The 24,724-nt window shown below is 40.4% G+C and overlaps 1 protein-coding gene across 1 annotated transcript in view; it reads left to right on the top strand.

Moving 5' to 3' along the window:
• The window catches only part of LOC147018317 (F-actin-capping protein subunit alpha-2-like), a 100,469-nt gene that overhangs the window by 40,396 nt on the left and 35,349 nt on the right, over positions 1–24,724 (top strand). Inside the window, exons 3-5 of the mRNA XM_085897864.1 lie at positions 15,794–15,845; positions 17,618–17,681; positions 24,283–24,489. Of these exons, the coding sequence (XP_085753990.1) occupies positions 15,794–15,845; positions 17,618–17,681; positions 24,283–24,489 (323 nt within the window). The remainder of the gene's footprint in view (positions 1–15,793; positions 15,846–17,617; positions 17,682–24,282; positions 24,490–24,724) is intronic.

The following is a 24,724-nucleotide window of genomic DNA, read 5'->3' as shown; positions in this document are numbered from 1 at the left end:
GTTTCGTTCAAATCGGGCAATGAAAAAAATTATTAAAAAAATCAATTTCCGATTCAGTCAAGTACTCGGGAGTATTTGATCAATGCAAACAACCTCAGCGGTATAGTTCACTGGAGCCATCTTTTTTTTTTTCTGAAATGATTTTTGTCATCAACTGCTGTCACAACGGGAACCCAACGGGTTCACGGGTCGTCTGGTATATTATTAAAAATCTCATTTTCTATGCATGTTCCTGAAATACAGCCAAAACGGTACACAACAGCGCAAAAATTTTCAGCCCACCTTACTCACCATTCTCCTGCGGTGTGCAGTATCAAGTTTCGTTCAAATCGGTCAACAAAAAAATTATTAAAAAAATCAATTCCCGATTCAGTTAAGTACTCTGGGAGAATTTGATCAATGCAAACAACCTCAGCAGTTTAGTTTGCTGGGGGTATGTTTTTTTTTTTTTTTTTTTTTTTTTCTTGAAATGATTTATTTTAAAATCTCAAACATTTAGGATAGACAAAGAACGATTTATTTTTAAATATAAAATTGACATCGCCATTTTGATCTAATACTTCCGTGCTCATTAATGAATAAAATTGTGTTTAGAAGATGACTCACAATAATTCCTTCGACTTTCTCTTCTCCGTTTTTTTTTTTAGCATTGATGCCCAATATCAAGTTTCGTTCAAATCGGGCAACGAAAAAAATTATTAATATAGATATATATTAATATAGATATATATGTATGTATCATATATATATATATATATATATATATGTATGTATCATATATATATATATATATATATATGTATGTATCATATATATATATATATATATATATATATATATATATATATATATATATATTGTTACGGATCTGGCAGCCATGAGCACACAACAGCCAGAGTCCTTATAGATCAGTTATATCGGTGAGCACTTGTTTTTAGTTCGGGTCCCGTTCCTAATCTAATGGGAATTAATTGTACGTGCGCTACGGCGTTATTTTGATCGTCACGGTTTTCTTTTACATTTCCCCAACAACAACAACACTCTGCTCTCGGTATTCTCCGTGTGCTCGCTGGTATGCGAGTGTGTGCCGAATTCCTTTGGAATGGAATTCCATTCCAATATGGTCACGAAGCGTTTCGCTTTGGCTGTTCGCCAAATAAGGGTATGCGTCATTTTCCGCCCAATGGGCGATGAGCAGACCAGAGCCGGGGTGGTCCTTGGCAAGAAGGCGGAGCCACGACATGCCGTCCACCCAATGGGAGCAGTCCACAGATGGGCGGACCGCGCCCCGAAGGATGGAAGAAGCAATTGATGATTGCGTCCCGTCGGCTCGAAGCGCTTCTGTCTGGTCTGCGCTGACTGCATCGCGCGCTTCTGTCTGGTCTGCGCTGACTGCATCGCGCGCTTCTGTCTGGTCTGCGCTGACTGCATCGCGCGCTTCTGTCTGGTCTGTGCTGACTGCATCGTGCGCTTCTGTCTGGTCTGAGCGCTTCTGTCTGGTCTGCGCTGACTGCATCGCGGCATCCGAGGCGTCTCGTCTGGCGCATTACTACAGGAGGTCGACCATCTCATCACGGAAGATCACCTCATCTCGCCTCCTCTGGATTCGGCTGCCCTGGTCCGCCCTTTGGCGACTGGTGCTCCGGGAAGGTGCGGGCACCGAGTCGCGCAAGCGCGGTCAGGTCGCCAGCACGTTCTGACTCCCAGCCGAACTATCCTCCTCAGCTGGAGAGCGAATAAAAGACCCGACGGGGTCCATTTCTTTGGGTGTGTGTCTGAGTGTGGGCCCGTCTCAAAGTAGAATTGTTAAGTGCTTTTCTTGTACATTATTTACATTTCTTATTCAGATAACTCTGCTCTTTGTGTGTTCTCTTCCCCCCATGGTAAATAAATACCCTCTTGTTGAATGTCCCAGCTTGTCCTTGTCCTTTCCATCATTGGTTTGCCGCGCTGTGAACGGGAACTAGGAGGCCTCATTGCTGCCGTAATCGTGCAATCGGCCCGGCAGGATTCTGGTACTCTCCGCTCGGGGTACGACTCGGATCCGGCTCGGTAACGGCCCGGATCGCGCAGATCCTGCCAAGGTTGAATTTCCCCGGTAGTTTGGACGATGTGGGTATTTCGGTAAATTGAAATTGGCAATTAACCCTATCCCACGTGGTTGACCTATTGGCGATTTTCGGTCCGATTAGGGACCCGTGACCTTTCGGATTTATCTGAAAGGTACGACCTAAATTCCGGGTGTTCGGTGGAGCCGACTCTACTGCTCCATCTTGCGGTCGTGCTCGCCACCGAGACCCGGCCCTACAACAATATATGTGTGTGTGTGTATGTATATGTATGTATATATATGTATATATATGTATATATATATATATATATATATATATATATATATATATATATATATATACAGTAGACAAGGCATAAGGCGGCAGCGTGTAACTCGTCACTTCGCCTAAGTCGGCAGCGTCAAAAAGTCCCGAATTTATCGAATGTTAAATCCCTTTGAATAAAGTCTGTAAGTCGTCATCTCTAAGTCGTCACTTCGTCTAAGTCGTCAGATGTTGTCCGTTCCCGCGTAATGGAAACTCAAGTAAATTACCACGTCTAACTCGTCACACGGAACTGCTGCCTCATGAGAAGCCCGATTTCATGGAATCGTGATGCTCGCTCATTGGTTTACACCGCCAGTGATAGGCTATTTATAACTGCGCTGCGTTCAGCTCATTCAGCGCGCTGTTCCACATGCATCTGAAGAGGTTGGCAGGCTGCGCAATGCAGTCTGGCGAACGAGTGAAGGATCGATCGAGCTTCGTGTTGAAGTCCGATCAAGGTTTTATATTGGCTTGTTTTGTACATTACCACACTCACTTTCACATAGGTATTGAGTGGTAGTCATCACGATGACTGCATGTCATGTAATTTGTCGATTGGTATATGAGTTTTCATTCCATATGAAAACTCATTCTACATTCATGCCAATGAATGAATTCTCACAGCCATTCATTCCACATTTGTCGATGGTCATATACCATCACCGATGGTATATGATTTGTCTTGCAGTTGTTCATTATCTTTACTTTTGATAAAGTGATTCATGAATTCCATCTTTGCTTGATCACTTTCCAACTCACCAATGAACCCCCACCTATGCCCCGAGGATTGTGTTTCCCTTTTGGTACAATAGCCGGCTTAGAGATTGTTGCGCCCTCTCACACGTACGTGTCCAGGCCACGTGCGACTTCATCCTTCACCCGACAGTCATCATGAATGTTCGCATACGCGTAAGTCATCACATGTCTAAGTCGTCACTTTTATCTCGGTCGCGATGGTGACGACTTACGCCTCGTCTACTGTATGTGTATGTATATGTATATATATATATATATATTTATATATATATATATATATATATATAAAAATATATATATATATATACATACATATATATATATATACATATATATATATATATATATATATATATATATATATATATATATATACATATATATATATATATATATATATATATATATATATATATATATATATATATATATATATATATATATATATCTATCTTTATGGTGTCCCAAAAAAATATAAAACTTTTAAAATGTTTCGTTTGATCCTAAAAAAAAGCAGTAATTTTGTCACTAATGCTTCATTTCTTGTTGCAGAGACCCTGAAGTTTATTTTGATACCAAGCAAGCGCCAGAAAAAATGCCAAGACTGACCGTACAACAACGGACGAAAATTGTTGAACTTTGGCACCAGACGAAAAGTGTCATTCAGGTGCAACGTCTTTACTCGAGACATTTCGGTATCCACTTGCGCCATGCACCAAACTTTCAGACAATAAAGTGCACCATCGCAAAGGTTACCAATGTGGGAACCATCTGTAACCTTCACAAGGGTTACAGTGGTCGGAAGAGGACAGGTCGTAGTGAAGAAAATGTGGAAATGGTGAGACAGGCGGTCGTTCAGAGTCCAAAAATATCGATTCGAAGACTTTCTGCCGAGACAAACATTCATAAGAGCACCGTTCAGAGGATCCTTCACCAAGCCATTCATGCCTTTCCATACAAAATTCAGACAGAAACGGTGCTTACTGATCAACAGAAACGTAAACGACTCGACTTTGCAAATCGGTTCTCAGGAAAGTTGGAGTAAGATGCAGACTTCCTCAAGAAACTTCACATGACGCACGAATGCCATGCTCACTTGTCCGGGGAGGTAAACAAGCAAAACTTTTGGTACTGGGGAACTGAAAATCCTGCTAATACAGCAACTGAACTGGTGCCTCGATCTGTTCTGTCACCATGTGGGTGGCGGTTGGTTGGTATGGGATAATTAGTCCATCCTTCTTTGAAGATGACCAGCGACGCACTTGCACGGTAAACCAGAGGAACTATCGCGAAATGATTCAGGAATTCTATCTGCCTGAGCTACGTACTCAGGCCCGTAGGAGAAATAACCTGATCCAGATGAGAACACAGTGGTTCCAGCAGGATGGGGCACCACCCTATACAGCCAGGGAAACAAGGCATTTTCTCAACCAACATTTTGAGGGCCGCTTTATCTCCCTCTACGAAGACGTTGAGTGGCCACCGTATTCCCCTGACCATACTCCTCCAGACTTCTTCTTGTGGGGGTATCTCAAGGACCGGATCTATGGAAACCCTAGGCCTCAGACTCTTGATCAGCTGAAGGATAACATCCACCGAGAAATCCAGAACATTCCTCAGGAAACGTTTCCCAAAGTGATGGAGAACATGACAACGCGTTTGCAGGAAGTGATCGGACAACGTGGAGCCTACGTCGAACATGTGGTCTTAAAGAAAACGACGATTCTATACCAAAATTTAAATTTTGGTGGCAATTTTGACATTGGTACAATAAACTTCAATCTTTCAGCTTTCTATGCCGCCATATATCTTTTTAAAAATATATATGTTATGGCTATCCTCTTTGCAGATGAAAAGTTGAATATTTTTTGGGACACCCTGTATATACAGCTCTTGAAAAAATTAAGAGACCACTGCAAAATTATCAGTTTTCTGGTTTTACTATTTATAGGTATGTGTGTGAGTAAAATGAACATTTTTGTTTTATTCTCTAAACTACTGACAACATTTCTACAAAATTTCGAATAAATATATGGTCATTTGGAGCATTTATTTGCAGAAAATGACAACTGGTCAAAATAACAACAAAGATTCAGTGTTTTCAGACTTCAAATAATACAAACAAAACAAATACATATTCATTTTTAAACTACACAATACTAATGTTTTAACTTAGGAAGAGTTCAGAAATCAATATTTTGTGGAATAACCCTGATTTTCAATCGCAGCTTTCATGCGTCTTTGCATGCTCTCCACCAGTCTTTCACATTGCTGTTGGGTGACTTTATGCCACTCCTGGCGCAAAAATTCAAGCAGCTCGGCTTTGTTTGATGGCTTGTGACCATCTATCTTCCTCTTGATCACATTCCAGAGGTTTTCAATATGGTTCAGGTCTGGAGATTGGGCTTGCCATGACAGCGTCTTGATCTGATGGTCATCCATCCACACCTTGATTGACCTGGCTGTGTGGCATGGAACATTGTCCTGCTGGAAAAACCAATCCTCAGAGTTGGGGAACATTGTCAGAGCAGAAGGAAGCAAGTGTTCTTCCAGGACAACCTTGTTCGTGGCTTGATTCATGAGTCCTTCACAAAGACAAATTTTCCCGATTCCAGCCTTGCTGAAGCACCCCCAGATCATCACCGATCCTCCACCAAATTTCACAGTGGGTGCGAGACACTGTGGCTTGTAGGCCTCTCCAGGTCTCCGTCTAACCATTAGACGACCAGGTGTTGGGCAAAGCTGGAAATTGGACTCATCAGAGAAGATGACCTTACTCCAGTCCTCTACGGTCCAATCCTTATGGTCTTTTGCAAACATCAGCCTTGCTCTTCTTTGCTTCTCATTGATGAAGGACTTTTTTTTCTAGCTTTGCACGACTTCAGCCCTGCCCCTAGGAGCCTGTTTCGAACCATCCTCGCCGTGCACTTCACCCCAGCTGCCGTTTGCCATTCTTTTTTGTCGGTCACTTGATGTCATCCTACGGTTGTTGAGTGACATTTGAATGAGTTGGTGGTCATCCCGGTCAGTGGAAAGTCGTTTTCGCCCTCTGCCGGTCTGTAGCTTTATTGTCCCCAATGTCTGCTGCTTGACCTTGTTCTTATGAACTGCCGTCTTTAAAATTTTAAGGATGGAAGCAACGTGAAGCTCACTGTATCCCTCTGCTCGTAACGCCAGAATTGAACCCTTCTTTTCCTCACTCAAAACTTTTCTTTTCAACTCTTTAGGCATGGTTAATAGTTATTTATTTGATTCCAATTACTATTGAGGTCCTACTAGCACTGTTTTTGCCATCCAGCCGGTCCTATTGCAAGAGGATAGTGATCATCACAGCATTGGTTTTTTTGATACTTTTCCTTGTTAAATAAGATTCGGTTCAGGTGATCACCTAATCAGTACTTCACTAAGTAGAATGAGGTGTGCCTGTGTTGGAATTCAACAGACACTGGAATGGAATGGCTGCCATACATGTGGAGATGCTGAATTAAATTTTTTTTGGAGTGGTCTCTTATTGTGTGTGTGTGTGTGTGTGTGTGTGTGTGTGTGTGTGTGTGTGTGTGTGTGTGTGTGTGTGTGTGTGTGTGTGTGTGTGTGTGTGTGTGTGTGTGTGTGTGTGTGTGTGTGTGTGTGTGTGTGTGTGTGTATACACATGTGTGTATGTGTATAATATTATCGACAGAAGTTGAGATCAATTGAATGACCTGCTTTTATTGAGTAAACTTGTATATCCTGAAAGATAACTTTTTTGGGGGTGGAATAATTTTCGGACCACTTGTGGTCCACGGACAGTAGGTTGGGAACCATTCTTTTCAGTGATTCTTCACCATTGAGTGATCGGGTAAAAAACGATATGTGGCATGATATTTCAAAATCTTTTGGACTAGTTGTGTCAAAACTAGGTGTATTGGAGGAGTTAGTTGACAAGAACACGCCAATTTGGTTTTGGTTCAGATCCAGTTCCTGATTCGGCCCATCAGTGGGATACCAAACATAAACTGTTCAGCCTGGCAGAGAGGTATATGCTCTACTGAGTGCCGTTCAAGTTTTCAAATTGTTTTCAGTAATAGGTTCTAACAATCTGAGCACACAAAATTAGTCAGAGGACATGTAAATTACATCGATCATTTAATTGTAACGAGTTGACAAAGTTGACCCATATGATGGAAAAGGACCATTCTTACAATTATACGTATGGCTGTTCCATGATTTAACAAGCACAACAAAAAGGTGTGTGTATGCGTACACAATATACAGTCACATGGATAGCAAGCTCCTGAAATTGTTAGCGTCATGCTGAAGCCAAGAGTTCAAGGATAGCTCAATTAAAAGTCGTACAACTTCATGCAGAGCAGTGTTTGCCTGCCTGCTAATCCAGCAGGGCATATTACCAACTGGTTATAAAAGAGAATTACAGTACATTTATCCCTTCAGGAATCCCAAACTAACCCAATCGTTTGCATGACAAAATGGTGGCAACATGAGGCAAGTTGTCCTGAAAAGATGAAAAATAAGTTATTGCACAAGACATAAACATTTCCCAAACACAAAACCACAGGATAACACCCTGTCTTCCACATAAGTACCATGCACACTGAAGCACTCAAACAAGAACGGGGCAGCACAGAAGGAAAGTAATGTGGTTTGGAATGTTTCTGTTTGGTGCAGTTCAGCTGGGGCACAAAGCTGAAGAATGCCAGGGCATGAATCAGGAGCAGAACATGCGCGGTACTGCCTCGTCTTCATGAGGACAAGAGTGAGAGCCAGATAGTGGGCCAGAGAGTCACGGTGACCTCGTGGCTTGCGGCAAAGTCAAGAGCATCAGTGGGTCTGAGCCAAAGAGACTCCAGTGTCCAAGAGAGCGCTTCCTGTCCGGACCGGGGTTTTATGCTTCGCCCCCAACCACCGCAAGTCTTTGTCTCCCAAGGTGAACCATCGACTAGCCACGAGAGTGTCTCCACCCCCTTCTCACGTGGGGTTCCACCATTCCCATTCTGAGGTCCTCAGAAATCCACATCTGCCTGCCCCCAGATTATTCACTTTCTCAGCCTCAGAAATCGACAAATTCCCCTCCACCCCCTTTCCCTCCCCCTGTGTTGACCAGACAGCTGCGGAGAACTGTAGCAGTTATCTCCCTCTCGGTTGCATGGCGGGAGGGCGGGGTGAGACACCCTGCTGGGCCCCACCCTGTTTTACAAGAGATACTAGACATGACTCTTTACCTAGTTATCTCTGAGTCGGATCACAATTGGCCCCACGCAAACAACACTGAAAGGCTCCTTACCTTGACACACACTTGATACATGCAAAAAGTTCTGCAGCTGCATGAGCATACACGGTCTCCACAACCTGCATCGAACTATTGCCCTACTGCCTATAAACACAACAATACATTACATTCCTCCACTACCTTTAGATATTTGGTAACGAATATATTGACATGGAAACGAAGACCTTCAAAATTATTCACATCCCCCACGATGAATCTGAGTCTATGGGCATAAACTTTCATATTGCAGACAGGTTGGTGGTCTCTGTTGTCTACTGTCCCCTTTCTGGTTTTGCATCCTCTGTCGTTTCTGTGCACTGCTCTCCCCTCTCCCCCCACCTCATGCCTCAGGTTTCTTCAGGACACACTTGAACAGCTAGTAACCCCCATCTGGTTAAACTCCAAAAATCCAGAATCACTAACCTCCACTCATTTGTTCCTCTTTTTGTTTCCTACCTCTGGAATGAGCTTCTACATTCTCTTCAATATCATTCTTTCCTCCATATATTCAAGACAGCTGTTCACCACCATCTCAGGTCAGCCCCCTTCCACAACACGATGTTGTCAGTGCCGTGATGCATGAAGCACTGGAGATGAGAGTTGGGAGATGAGTCTCCATCGGATTTTCATCTCTTTCCCAAACTTAAGGAACACCTTCGTGGAGAGCATTTTTCTTCCAAAGATGATGTCAAGGACATTGTGAAGTGCTGGTTAAGTCAGCAGGATGCCCAGTTATATTCTGATTGCATCACAAAACAATTTGAAAGTTGGAATGTGTGGACTACAGTGGTGATCAAGTTGAGAAATAAATATGCACCATGGTAGAATAAAGATCGATGTTGGTAACTGTCTGTTTCATTGGAATATCTTTACCTGCTATGGAGAAAAAGAATAGGAGGCATTACTTTTCAACATGCTCCCATAGATAAATAATCCAAAAGTTTCCCCTAAACCTGGAAAACGGAAGGCCAAATAGATACACGATGAGCCAACACAACTATACACAAACAGCCATTTCTGTAAATTGTGTTGCTTTGAGAAAACATCACTTCACACAAATGGTTTAATCCTGTCGTTGTTCATTGCTTCCACACCAATATCATGGCAATGTCTCCATCTGATTGGAGAAATGGATGATCTTGCAGTGGCTAAATTGAATGTATTTCCTTGAAGATGGACAAAGATGCAAGTGATGCAATTTTTTTTTCATGACAAACTCGTCATGACTTTGAAAATCTATTGATTGCACGCTTTGACTGTTAAAGATGCATAAGTGAGTTTCACTTGATAAACTGCAAGAGTTCTGTGCTTTACATGCATATGTGCCAAGAATCTTGTAATGTTCGGCATGTAGGAGGATGCAAATAAGCTCAGGGCCTCTTTAGGGATTACATGATGCCCGAAAGGCGGCATTTCATGCAGCTGACTGTATCCTTCTATTTAAAGTCCAACCACAGCACAGCAAGGAGCTGACAAAGCAGACAAGTGAGCTATTTATATGGTATAAAATATCTCTTGAATGGAGAGAAAAAAATAGGCTTTTGCTGATTTTATAACTGCTTCAACAACAGATAGTCAAAAGGCAGTTAGTCATTGTAATTAACACTGTAGTAAGATTGCTACACTTGTAGATGGCTGGGTAATTTGTAAAATTATCATTTGCATACTTGTGTTGGCAAACAATCAATTTGTTTTGGTGTGTCTTTTGGAAAGGAATGCCATCTGTGTTAGTAGTTGGTGATATGCATGGCTGAATAGTGAATTCTATTTTGATTCCAGTAAATGATACGGATGGATTTCGAGCCATTCAGTAACTTTATTTTTTAATTATTTGACATCCGATGAGATGATGCAGGGGTATTGCACTTTGCTTTGAGCTTTCTCATCTGGATTATTTTCTCAACCTGACTAAACAATGTCGTGTTGGTGATTCACAGGGAGGCTTTGCTTCAAAGTCGTTCTTCGGGTGGACATTAAGTTGGGTGTCCAATCTGCTAGCATTAATTTGTGGACGTTAAAGATCCCACAGTGTCTTTGGTGAAGAGTAGGCAATTTATTGCCATCACATTGACCAAATTGCAAATTCCTGCCCGGATTACCACTGTGAAGGGAAAGGCAACCCACTTCATGTAATCCTTGCCATGGGGCTGCTTCGGCACCACTGAACCTTGTCCTTGGCCAGAGCACTTTAGAGAGACCTGCTATCATCCTAATTACCCTCACCAGAGGAGAGGGGGTATTGCATTTTCAGTCTCAGTCTGTCTGTCTCCACATAATGTGCTGATGTGGGCCACAAAGGCCATCGAGTGGCAGCCATTATTACACGTTAACCTTTTCAACCGCATACCTCCATAAAGTACTGTTGGAGCCCGCTACTTGCAGACCCTGCGCATTTGCGGTTGATAAAATGTGACATGCTTCTTCATTCGTTGCCCGGTGCTTTGCATATTCGTGGCTTATTTATTGATTTTTTCTTTGCGGGCGTGTTTGCAGTTTTTTATGGGATTTTGGATTTTCCCTTATGAATTACTAACTGCCGGGGAACCCCTTTTTCCCATTGGAACAATGCCCCAACGGTCGCGAATTCGACATCCGTGGCATTTTCCAGGAACGTATCCCCCATGAATAGCAGGGTCCAACAGTATGTGCAATTTGAATGCGAGCACATCTATAAAGTAGTTACTTTTAGAATGCGAGTGTCTCCAAAGGATGAGCTATTAAGAATGTGAGTATGTCTATAAGGTTTGTGAGTATGTGAGTATGTATTAAGAAGGTGAGCATCTATAAAGTACGTATGATAAGAATGTGCATTTGTGCAAATAAAGTATCAAACGTGACCGTCTACACAATATGATTGGAACATGATTCTATGCAATAAAAACCGAAAACATGTTTGTCTGCAGTATGAACATAAACCTATGTCAATGCATCATCTGCACACCACACAACCACACAAACACACCAGCACACACAAATGCCATACAAAACAATTCCTGGTGAGGGTCTGCAATCTCTGATTGCACTTTCTTATCGAATGCTAATCAGAGGAAGTCTCATCAAACAACATTTTGAGGTGTTTTGTATGCTTAGCTCTTTCTTCTTTCTGTAACTTTTTAATTCGTTGAGTGATGGTTCATTCTTTGTAAGCCCAATCGATGATCAAATATGTGTGATGCCATAAATTTTGTTGACCGCCTCCTTTAAAAAAAATAGGACCGCACTTCTTGAAGCTCACCTGGATCAAGAGCAACAGACAGTGAACCCCCCTGCAGACACTCCTTGACCCTGATATATATATATATATATATATATATATATATATATATATATATATATATATATATATATATATATATATATATATATATATATATATATATATATATATATATATATATATATATATATATATATATGTATATATATATATATATATATATATATATATAGCGCCGCGAGGAGGAGTGATGTAAGGGCCACATCGGCCATTTTGGAGTTAATGCCATATAGCACTATTTTAACCCTTCCCCTATCATCATATCATAAAAAATGTCGCTTACATCACTCCTCGCTGGGCCTCATGTGTGCATGTATATATATAATATATATATATATCTTCTTCTTCTTCTTCTTCTTCTTTCGGCTGCTCCCTTTAAGGGTCGCCACAGCGGATCATCCGCATGATCCGCATAGAGATTTGGCACATGTTTTACGCCGGATGCCCTTCCTGACGCAACCCTGGTCGCCTCTTACGAAACACAGGGATAATATATATATATATATATATATATATATATATATATATATATATATATATATATATATAATATATACAGTAGACTAGGCATAAGACGTCACCATCGGGACCGAGAAAAAAGTGACGACTTAGAAATGTGACGACTTGCGTGTATGCGAACATTCATGATGACTGTGGGGTGAAGGATCAAGTCGTGTGAGAGCCGGCTTTTGTACCAAAAGGAAAACACAATCCTCGGGGCATAGGTGGGGGTGAGTTGGTGAGTTGGAAAGTGATCAAGCAAAGATGGAATTCATGAATCAGTTTATCAAAAGTAAAGATAATGAACAACTCTGTAAGACAACTCGTATACCATCGGTGATGGTATGGTGACAAATTACATGACACACAGTCATTGTGGTGATGATTACCACTCAATGCCTATGTGTAAGTGAGTGCGGTAATGTACAAAACAAGCCAAGATAAAACCATGATCGGACTTCAACACTAAGCTCGATCGATCCTTTACTTCTTTGCGAAGTAATCCGTTGTGTTTGACTGCCTCAAACTCTTGGGCATCTGGTGCATGACAAAGGATTCAAACCGGTCATTGTATTCCATGATGTTGGCTGGGCAATCCTCCACCGAAAGACAGTATCGGCCGAATATTTGGCTGAGCCGACATTTGCCGAAACCAGATGATGAGCACGTCATCGACATCTTCAAAGGACACACATTTCACGCATTTCACACTTCCCACCGGCCTCACGATCTTCTCCACTTGTCCAAATATCTTGCCCTTATTCTTCAAGATATCGTTCAATGTCTGCCGTTTGATGTCCAACTTCTCAGCTATGTCTGTTTTCTTCATCAGTGGATTTGCCTCACAAAACTGGATAATGTCGTATTTTTCTTGGTAGGTTTTAGTTGTAAGCTTATGCTTAGTCGCCATTGTCCTGCCTGCAGTTCAATCAACGTGTGTACGCAGTTATAAATAGCCTATCACTGGCGGTGTACACCAATGAGCGAGCATCACGATTCCATGAAATCGGGCTTCTCACGAGGCAGCAGTTCCGTGTGACGAGTTAGGAGTGGTAATTTACTTGAGTTTCCATTACGTGGGAATGGACAACATCTGACGACTTAGACGAAGTGACGACTTAGAGATGACGACTTACAGAGGGATGACCCTTTATTCAAAGGGATTTAACATGAGATAAATGCGGGACTTTTTGATGCTGCCGACTTAGGCGAAGTGACGAGTTACACGCTGCCGACTTACACCTTGTCTACTGTGTATATATATATATATATATATATATATATATATATATATATATATATATATATATATATATATATATATATATATATATATATATATATATATATATATAATGCAGTGAACAAACTTTGGTACATCACGGGTGATGAAGATTGTGGTCAAGTTTCATCGAAATCATGTGTAGTTTTGGAGAAGAGAACAAATACCTATTTTGGAGGGTCAAACCCCCCCCCCCCAATCGACCCTCTAAATGAGCGCAGATTTTGATGCGGTCAATACACTTTTGCAAGACAGGAGATATAAAACTTGTGGCCAAGTGTCATCAAAATTGTGTATTTCGTTCAAGCGATAATGACGGAATTGTTTACTGAATCACTCACTCACTCACTCACCCATGGACACTGCTCTATCGCATATGCTCACCGGACTAAAGTCCAGGTGAGTTAAAAATCGTAATGCTGTCAGACCCCGTGTATTCGTGGGTTTTAAAGTGTGACCTGCTGCTACATTCACACTTCTTATATTCCTGTTTATTTATTATTATTATTTTTGGTAATGCATTCGTATTATAATTCTTTTTTTTTTAACACTTCAGGACTGGTCTCCTATATCCACCTGGGAAATTGGAAATCGGGCAACATCGCAGCATTACATAAAAAGGTTCAAAAATAGATCCCCTTAACTCCAGCCCAATTAGCTTCCTTCCATTCATCAGCAATGTCATGAAATTCATCATCACAGTTGACATAAAATCTATTCCTTTTCTCCAGCAGCCTCATCTCAGATAATCAATTTGGATTCAAACCTGGTCACTTTACCTTGGACATGCTGCTTCTACTCTCCCACCACTGGCGGAGGCCCTCCATATCAGACATGAGACCAGGGCCATCTATGGATATATCTTGAGCTTTTGATAGTCTGCCATTCTGCCTTTCTCTCCAAACTGTCTGCCTATGAAATCCAAGGTCAACTCCACTCTTGAATTTCTGAGTTCCTCCACTCTCATTGACAAAGTGTGGCTCTCAATGGAACCCTTTCATCTCCTCTCCCTGTCAAGGCTGGAGTACCCCAAGGCAATGTTCTAGGCCCCATATTATTCCTAGTCTTCATCAATGATCTCACTGACTCTGGAAAATCCTCTTTGCTGATGACGCCACTCGCTGCTGTGACATCTCTCATCCTTTTGACAGACAGGCAGCAGCCTCTCCCCTCTCCTCAGACCTTGACAAAATCACAAACTGGTCAAACACAATTTTGCTTAAGTATCTATATTGTCTACCTTTTGCATTCTCTTACCCCTCATTGTTTCCTGTATCCCTTGTTTGTCTGTCTCCATCAACTTTTTTTCCTCCACCCTGCTGTTCCCTTTGTTATGTTGTATCCTGATTTTTTTTTCTGTGTAATCGCTCTTCCACGAGCTCTTCGCTCTTCCTAGACCATGTTAAAAACAAACAAACAAAAACACCAATGCCCTGACATTTGTGGATCCCTGCATTTGCGGCATTTTTCAGGAACATATTCCCAGCAAATAATGGGGTCAAACAGCATTGCATTTTCTACGTGGTGATATATCTTTTCCCAAACTTGCAGAAAGATTGAAGCTTTCTTCATTTGGTTTTAAATGTTCTGCATCTAATATACTGTATACTGTATACTGTATACTGTATTGTATACGATATTTATCTCTGGTATTTATACCAAATTAAAAAAAGAAAAACCAAAACTTGGCAACCAATTAGAAACATACATTTTTTATGGCTATGTTAAATTATGAATCTTTGATGTTCTCCATGAAAGTGTTCTCTGACTGATGGTATAGCAGGCATTTCCTTACGAAAAAAAATGGCTAGTCTGAACATAAGAGAAGGAATACGTATAGTGTTGCAACATCCAGGGACACGTTTTATTAAGTGGTTGCATGGAGGTTCAAGTGGTGTCCTGTTTGCCAATCTCGGCTCATCTGTGCACTTACATCCATTTGTTTTTCTGTCTGTCTTTCTGTCTATCTGTTAAGAATGAAATTTTATCCAAAGGGTACATTTCTAGGAGACTGTTGCATGATGCGATTGGTGCGTGCAGCTGAGGTCACCCTGCCCACAAATTATTTCAATCAATCCACAAATGTTTTAACTGCAGTGGTACTTACCTGAAGGTCATCATCAGTGTTGCAGAATAATGAACTTGTTAAAAATCCTTAACCTGCGTTTTTGGATGAACCGATTAATCACTTTCGTTTGCAGGTCTAATATTGGCGAACACAGTCCTGTTAGATATTTGATGACACCCTTAACCAAATACCTTTTTGAATCGGTTATTGAAATGTTGAGTAAAGTATTTTGATTTGTTTTGCATTTTTTGCTTTTTGTTTACAGATGTTCGATTGCTACTCAACAATGACACCCTCCTCCGAGAAGGCGTTTCCCAGTGAGTTGTACTTTTCAAAATATCCCATTATTGTTTTATTCCAATGTGGATATGCTACATCTGCTCTGCTGTTACTTGTTATTTTGTTACATTATTTTGCTACATTCATTCATTCCTCAATTTCAGTGAAAAAGTGCATAAAAGATGACAATCTTCCATCATCAAGCATATTCGTGGTTAACTTGAATTTGTTTTTTTAACCTTCAATACAAGACTGTGATGCCAAGACTGCTCATAGAACATGGTTGTGAGAATCTTGATAAAGCCATTGTATAACAGAGTGCATTTCATCCGCTTTATGCTGATGTTCTTTTTATTTTCATTGTTATTTTTGTATTTTTACAGCAAGTTAAAGTTTTTTTTTTTAACATGATCTAAGACTTGCGGAAGAATTGAAACTTATATTTCACATACATTCACATACCTGCACACGCAAGACAACACAGGATTTTATTTCAGCCAACCCACAACCGATGAGCTTGGGGGCAGTGATGTAAATTCCCAGGTCATTCTGGGTAGGTGATGCCATCTTTCGGATGCCACTTTTCTCTCTCCACTCGGGGAAGCAATGAAGGACGCATTTCCTCTTCCCTATGGATGCCAACCTACAGGGTTTGTCCATGACCTATCCTTTAAGCAAGCAAACAGCATGTAACGTTTTTATAAATCTTTTAAATTATCAATTATGTTGCGATGGCAAAGTTCATACGATGAAGCAAATGTGATCTCGACATAAATTGGAGATTGTTCAAGTACATTTTTGTAGCTGACACTTACAAAATGTGAACATAAGGGCTGGCAAGATAGTTTGGAGGAATGCATACTTGCTTTTGAGCTGTCTCACTTGGGTTCAAATAGCGATCCAGTTGTAATGCAATAACATCTTTGTTGATGCAATAAGTATAGTGACCAATGCTGTTAATGCATGGCTTCATTTAAATTGCCCATTGACAAAAAAGAAAGGAAAATTCATGTTTAATGTGGAATTATTTCACACCTTAAATATATTTTTTCCCCCTTCAATCCCAACTGGCATATCCAAATATGTACATTTACATTGTGTGGTCCAAATTTTGAACATTTTCAGGAATATCTTTTATAGATGGACATAACTGTAACACTTAGGTTTGTGTTGGTTTGATTTTGGGCAATCTTTTGTTGGGGAATCTTCTCTCCTGTTCATTTTCATTTTTTTTTTTTTATAATCAAGCTAATTGCTCATTTTCTTTAGTTTTGAAATTACCTTTTAACCTCTGCCACCAAAGGTGAAGGAGGTTATGATTTCACCCCTCTCTCTGTCTGTCTGTGAGCAGGATATCTCAAAAGGTTGTGCACAGATCCACATAAAATTTGATGGGCAGGTTGGGTGTGTGACAAGGAAAAATGGATTAGATTTTGGTGAAGATCTGAATGTGGATCTGGATCTGATAATTTTTTAAAAGTGATTCTTCACCATTGAGAGATACAGCTAAACTAATATATAGCACAATTTCTCAAAAAGTTGTGGACGGATTTGGCCGAAACTTGGTGGACAGGTTGTGTGTGTGTGACCACAACAAATTGATTTGATTTTGGTGAAGATCCGGATCTGGATACGAGAATTATTTAATTTTCAAGTGATTCTTCATTGTGAGATGGGGTCAAAAATGATATGCAGCATGACATTCCAAAAACGTATTGGGCCTGATATGTTCTCGTGGATCAGGCATTACGTGGCGGAGGTGCTGAAGGTGCTGAATTTTTAATTTACTTTTCTGCATGTGCATTTGCAGTGCTTTTGCTCAGTATAACATGGACCAGTTCACACCTGTCAAAGTGGATGGAGCTGACGAGTTGGTAAGACATTTCATTATCACTTTCTGCTAATGCCTTGCTGATGAGGTCTGCATGATAAAATATTTTTTGTGACCGATTTGCATCCATTTCTGGTTTAGCCTAATCTCAGGCATTGTGTTCATTTCTGTTCTTTGGATATGACTGCATTAGTGTGTTTTCCAGTATAGAACCTCTGTAATGGTTTATGCAATAGAATGTTTGTCAAGGCTGTTGGTTTGTGTCAGCGGACAAGATAAACAATGGATTTTATCAACTAAAAGTTGAGAAGTACCTTTACCATTCTTTTGCTCTGATGATGGGCTAATGCTCACAGCATCAGCCACATCTTAATTTCCACAGAAATAAATGTACTCCTTTAGCTGATTTTGTGCAATGGTTGTAAGGCTGGCAGACTTTAGTTTTGAGGAAATGCATTTTTAAACTACAGTGGCACTTGTAGAGCACATAATCTCACCTTGCGTGCTCATTCCAAACAAAAATACCATCGTTAACTGAACACACTACTAATATGGCCCATGTATATACTGATATCTTCCCTGCACCTTGTTTTCTCACATACATTGCCATTATCCGTAGCTTTATTGATTATTGATTGATTATTAGGAAATTTCACGACCACTTTTGTACACATTAAGGCTAAATTGCATCAATGAACATGAATATGAAAAGAAAATAAAGATATTATCCCTATGGCTAGTTGATCATATGTGTGAAGTTTCACATCAATCTGTTAAGTGGTTCTGGAGAAGATGATTTTTTTTTTTTAAGCATTTTGTTTTCAATTCAATCTGGCCACCAAACCATGTGACCGATGACGTCATAAGTTTAATTCATCACTCACTTCAGGTTGTTGATCGGTTGTATGAAATTTCAGATTGTTCATATAAGGATTTTGATTTCACCAATAATGGCTGGAATACCACTTCACTGATGTCATCATTATCATCCTATATACCCCATGGGAGAGTTGATACCATATGCCAAGTTAAAAATTTTTTTCGTTGAGCAGTTTCGGAGAAAAATGTCCAAATTTTTTACTTTAATCCAAAATGCCTGCCGCATGTGAGGTATGACGTCAGAGTTTGCAATCAAATATTTTCCATGGGTCGTCCCTCCTTTGTTTAAAGTTTCGCATCGATTGGACAAGCAGTTGAAGAGAGCCTTTTTTATGGCGAAAATTTATCGATACAGACAGAAAGACACATGCAATAGTATCACATCCTCTTTGGGGCAAAACTAACTACAAGCATGCTTTATAACTGCAAGCAGTCATAACCGGGGCCCAAGCTGCACTGCTTTGATGAGCAAGTGATTCCCTCTGTCACACACACATACACACATACACACACACACACACACACACACACACACACACACACACACACACACACACACACACACACACACACACACACACACACACACACACACACACACACACACACACACACACACACACACACACACACACACACACACACACACACACACGTTGCAATAGTTTCTCATCCCCTTCAGGGCGAGACTAAAAAGGACTGCTTACATGAAAAAAGAGTTTTGTGGTAAGATATGATAGCAATATATGGGTATTTGCAAACTCGTTGGAGTTTATTTCTTTATTTATTTGAGGTTTTGCAAGGGTGAGGGGGTTGTGGGAATAGTTTGAAGATGCAGTAAAAATGAGCAACTACAGACAGGAAATTAAATTAAATATAATAATTGGTCTGTGGAATCGTTTTTCAGAGATTAAATGGGATGAAGTGAAGTTGATCACTTTCATTGGAGATTATGCAATCACCTGATCATAATATTCAATGGTTTGGGGGTATGAACATGCATGTTTGGGTCAGCTTTTCACAAACCGAATGGCCCAGGCCTGATGTTTGTGTCCACACAGAAATATAAACTATTGCATTGAAACCTTTTCTGCTGAGCAGTCTTGGGGATCAATTTGACACCAGTCAGAGCAATGTAACAAGTTTTCACTTATTGAAGCAAGTGTCTGATGCAAAGGGGATAAAAAGGTATACTGGTTGTTGGGAGATCAGAAGCTCCCTCTGCTCTCTCAGTCTTCTGAACCTCCCAAGCCAACTCCAGGTTGCACACATTCTTCCACGAACCTACTTCTGGTTAAACTTCCAAAATCCAGCCTGACCAACCGCATGCATCAACTCTTTTATTTCTCACTTCTCCTGTTTGTGGAACCACTGTCCAGAGGCTATTGGTCTCACTCTTCCTTCGAGGACTCAAAGTAATCGGTGTACTGCCGTCTTTTGTCATCCCCACTTATGACCCATGATCTTTATCATCCCCACTAACCTTTCTTGACTTGCTCATTTCATTACTTACGAAATCTTTAGATTTCGTAAGTATATTGATGACTTCCGTTTCTGTTTGTTACTTACGAAATCTAAAGATTTCGTAAGTATGTTGATGCCTTCCATTTCTGTTTGTTTGTTTGTTTGAAGGCACGATAACTCGAGAACGGAAGAAGCTACCAAAGTCAAATTACACCACGTGATTCAGGAGAGTGATGGCTAGTGCTGATTAGATTTTGGTCAAAATTGGTCAAAGGTCAAGGTCACGGTGAGATCAAATATTGGATTTTTGATGGTCTGGTACAGATAATTCGAGAACGGAAGAACCTACCAAAGTCAAATTACACCACGTGATTCAGGAGAGTGATGGCTAGTGCTGATTAGATTTTGGTCAAAATCGGTCAAAGGTCAAGGTCACGGTGAGGTCAAACGTCCAAAAAATGGTAACTCGAGAATGGAAGAAGCTTCCAATGTCAAATTACACCACGTGATTCAGGAGCGTGGTGGCTAGCGCTGATTAGATTTTTTGGTCAAAATCGGTCAAAGGTCAAGGTTACAGTGAGGTCAAACATCCAAAACATTCGATTTCTGATGGTTTGGTGCAGAATCATCGTAGAAACTTCTGGTTTGCGTCGCTACCTTCTCGAGAGACATCTTTTATTAGACAAGGTCAGAGGTCAAGTTGACGATTTCGTAAGGACCAGTCTATGACTGCTTGTTTGCTCGTTTGTTTTCTCTCCTTCCCACTCATCTCTTCCTGTTCGTTCATTCTCCCTGATGTTCGGCACACTGTTAGTATTATCTCAGTCTTCCATGAGCCTCGTTCCAACAAAGAAAAACTAGAGGGGGAGCACTCGGTAGAGTGAAAAACCTCCACCGCCAATACTGCTGGGTCACTTAAGTGAACCTGATATCCGATTCATTGTAGGTCAAAATGGATCAGGCTCTACTGAACCACGATTGAATAAACTAAACTAGATCGACGCGCATGTAGAAATGCCCAAAAAAATAAAATCGAAATTTTTTTGAAAAAAAAGGTGCAAAATTTCTGGGTTTTTTTCTCCAACAATTTTTTTGGGGGGTTGGAAATCACTTAAAACATGTAGAAACGCAAAAAAGAAAATTCAAATATTTTTCAAGTAAAATCGAAATTTTTTTGAAAAAAAGTTGGTTTTTTTATTTTATTTTTTTTCTCTAACAAATTTTTTTTTTTTTTGGTTGGAAATCACTTAAAACATGGAGAAATGCAAAAACAAAAATTCAAATATTTTTTCAAAATGGCCGCCATAGCGGCCATATTGGACTTTGGACAAAGTCCAAAATCTAATGGCATGATCCTTGGACCATACCTAATCCCCCTACCAAGTTTCGTCGAAATCCGTCCAGGAGTTTTTCCGTAATACTGTTCACAAACAAAAAAAACAAACAAACAGACGGGTGAAAACAGTAACCTCCGTCCATCTTCGATGGCGAAGGTTAAAAATATAGGGTTGTCCAAGTGTTTTGTTTTTTTTTGTAGGTGCATTTTAGTCTTTCTCTGAGGTTTCTTTGACGATGCTTACAAAAAATACTCGTGAAAAGTCGATGGCACGCCATTGCAATTGCTCATGCTTCCCACCTAAAGCAAAATTGAAAGATGGCAAATGTTCCACATGGAATGACCCAATATGAAATTTTGAGTTAAATTATTTTTTTCAATTTGACCCCTGTGACCCTGAGTCCCCACCCCTGGGGCATGAACTGGGGGTCAAACCCCCAAAAAATCATTTCATATTTCATGTGTCACCCAATGTTGATTGCAAATACGTTTCCTTAAAAAAAAATAGTGCCTGTAATTGCATTTTTATTATTCAACCTTTTGATCCTGTTCCAGGGGGTGGGACCAGAAATGATACTGCTCTCGCACTTTCTCGCTACCAAGTTTGGTGAATTTCTGCACAACCATTTATGAATTAAATAGATAGTGTGTCAGATAAACGGGCAGAGCCAATTACAATACCTACAAAACCTCTGCACCCCCCCTCGTTTTTTTTTCAAAAAGTGTGGGGGATAATCAACTGCTGGGTTTTTTTGTGCAAAATCTGTTTTTTTATATTACAACTATATTCCAACTATTGTATAATTTTGTCATAACATGCCCATCACATTGTTCACAACAAGATTTTGTTTTTACTTCCATTTTATGGGGAGAAGTTCCTTTTTGTTATCCTGTATATTATTTTCGTCTAAATACATTTTTTGTAATAATTCTTTCAGATTATAATTGGCTATTGGGCTATTCTTTTTTGCTAATGTGTTATTTTAAAGAGGGGTTAGAGTTGGGGCATTATTTGGAGGTGATTGACCAAGCGAAGTCTGATTTCTTTTTTGTTTAATTGCACTGGTCTTTTGGATTAATTTCTCCCTTTTCAACCTTTGACCTTTTGATGGGGATCAAGGGTCCAATTTGTCCAGGACAGACATCAGGGGTCTGAGTATTAGTATGAATTTCTCACTTCTGTGCCACTTGTATATGCTATTCACTCCGCTCTGCTCCAGTCATCCTCGTAATCCAGAAGTGAGAGATTCGTGCTGCTTATGTTTTATTTTATTTTTTAAACTGGTTTTTATCGAGTTGTTTTTTGTTTTTTTGATGCGAGTGGCACTCGCTACCTTTTCATAGGGAGCATTTTGTGCCCCGATGACCGCATTAAGAGTAGATTGGGATCGCATGCCGTGTAGATGACGAAGCACAGACTGTGCATTCCTCCTCCCTGAATGTCATTGGTGAGCGAGCTAGATTAGTACTGACAATTGGATACTCGTACGACTATGCCGACTACTGTAATTACCCTAATTTTTGCCACCTTCTTGTGGAGTTGGACAGGGAAAGTTTTTGTTTCAGTCTTTCACAACCAGCTGGCTTGGCCCGATGTTCAACTGAACGTGGCAGGAATTTCTAATTTGGCCAGGGTTTTGATAATGTAATAACTTGCCTACTCTTCCAGAATGCTGGTAATCTTTTACTTCCACCAGTTAACATTTGCAGCCAAAACAATGCCCTGTAGGACCAATTTTGTGAAGGACCAATTCAACAGTTTATAGTTTGGTCAGGAATGGAATCCAGATTAGATCGCTCTCGTGTGTGTGTGTGCTACATCTGCACCATACTGTCGGAGCTACTGACAATCGGATAGCAAAGTAGTAATTCTTTTCTGAGTCACTCATTTTCCGAAAGCTTTGACGTGTATTCTTTACACGGCTGTCTTTAGCTGCATTTGAACCCACAAACTTTTGAGATTCCATTCCAGTTACTTTCCATTTGAGTTTGCAGAAACATATTGCAAGTAAGTAAGCCTGGATTGCTGTGTATCAGACATGCCATTGAAGTAAATATAAATGTCTGGAAAAAGTGCTTACAAATGTAACCATCTCGTGCATAAGGCATTTACATTGATATGAGAGAGTTGTGGGAATTTGGATACGAAATATTGGTTGTGCGCAAGTGCTCCTGTTTTGCCTTTTCCTTTTATTTTTGTATGCCTCTGCGACGAAGTCGCCAGAGGCATTATGTTTTCGGGTTGTCCGTCTGTCCATGCGTCCACGATAGGGTTTCCTTGCCACAATAACTCAAGAATAACTGAAGCGATCCAAGTCAAACTTGGTACAAGTATGTATAATGCAAAGATGAACTGATTTGAATATGGGGTCAAAGGTCATAGGTCCCGTGAGGTTAAAATTTGTTACCATGCTAACTTGTGAACCAATGATGGGATTTTGACCAAACTTAGTCCAAGTATAGATTATGATGCAAAGATGAACTGATTAGGTTTTGTCGTCAAAGGCAGTAGGTCATGTCAGGTAAAAATGTGATACTTGAAAACAGCTGAAGGGATTTGAATAAAACTTGGTAGAAGCTTGTGTAATGATGTAATAATGTGGACGGGGGCATATTGGTTGAGATCACGACATCAGAATGCCGTTCTCGTTTTCATTGCAAATTGACTCCCGAGCTGACTTTTGCAATCAGATATTTGGCTTCAGAAGTGTATTACCTTTTGGTGCCACAAATTTAGGCCAAAGTTTAGTTGTTTACAGTTATGGAAGTGGTAATTTGCATTGATATTGAGTTGGAAATGGCAAAACCAAGCAATAATTGGTCTGATAAAACTCGTTTATTTTGTGGGATGCTTAAATAGTGTTTATCCTGATCACCTTATCTGCCTTGCTCTGTTTTGTCTAACATTTGTGCTGGAGAGGTTGATTGTGTGACAATATGAGGCTGGCTGGTTTGGGGGTTTCAGGTTCTTATTACAGAGCATGGAGAACTGGGTGCTGGGCGCTTCCAGGATCCTCGATCAAAGCTCTCCTTCAAGTACGATCACCTGCGCAAGGAAGCGAGTGAGACACAGTCGCATGATTGCGATCCCTCCATAGAGTCCTGGCGTTCTGTGACCGACTCTGCCTTGCGTGCCTATGTTAAGGAGCACTATCCTCGAGGTGTTTGCTCGGTAAGCAAAGTCAAAAACCCCACAGAATACTGTCTTGGGGTCATGTGCACTTTTGGAATTTTTTTTAATGTAATGATCCATCTATCTGTATATTTAAGGGAGAAAGCAACTAAATTGAGAAAAGGAAGAGAGGATAGACAGAGACAGAGACAGAGACAGAGACAGAGACAGAGACAGAGACAGAGACAGAGACAGAGACAGAGACAGAGACAGAGACAGAGACAGAGACAGAGAC

Source organism: Eptatretus burgeri, chromosome 10 (genome assembly GCF_056783735.1).
Source record: "Eptatretus burgeri isolate ZD-2024b chromosome 10, Ebu_testis_v1, whole genome shotgun sequence".
In the NCBI taxonomy this organism is placed as follows: Eukaryota; Metazoa; Chordata; class Myxini; order Myxiniformes; family Myxinidae; genus Eptatretus; species Eptatretus burgeri.
The sequence above is the reverse complement of the archived record's forward strand: the minus strand, read 5'-3'. Positions and strand labels throughout refer to the sequence as shown.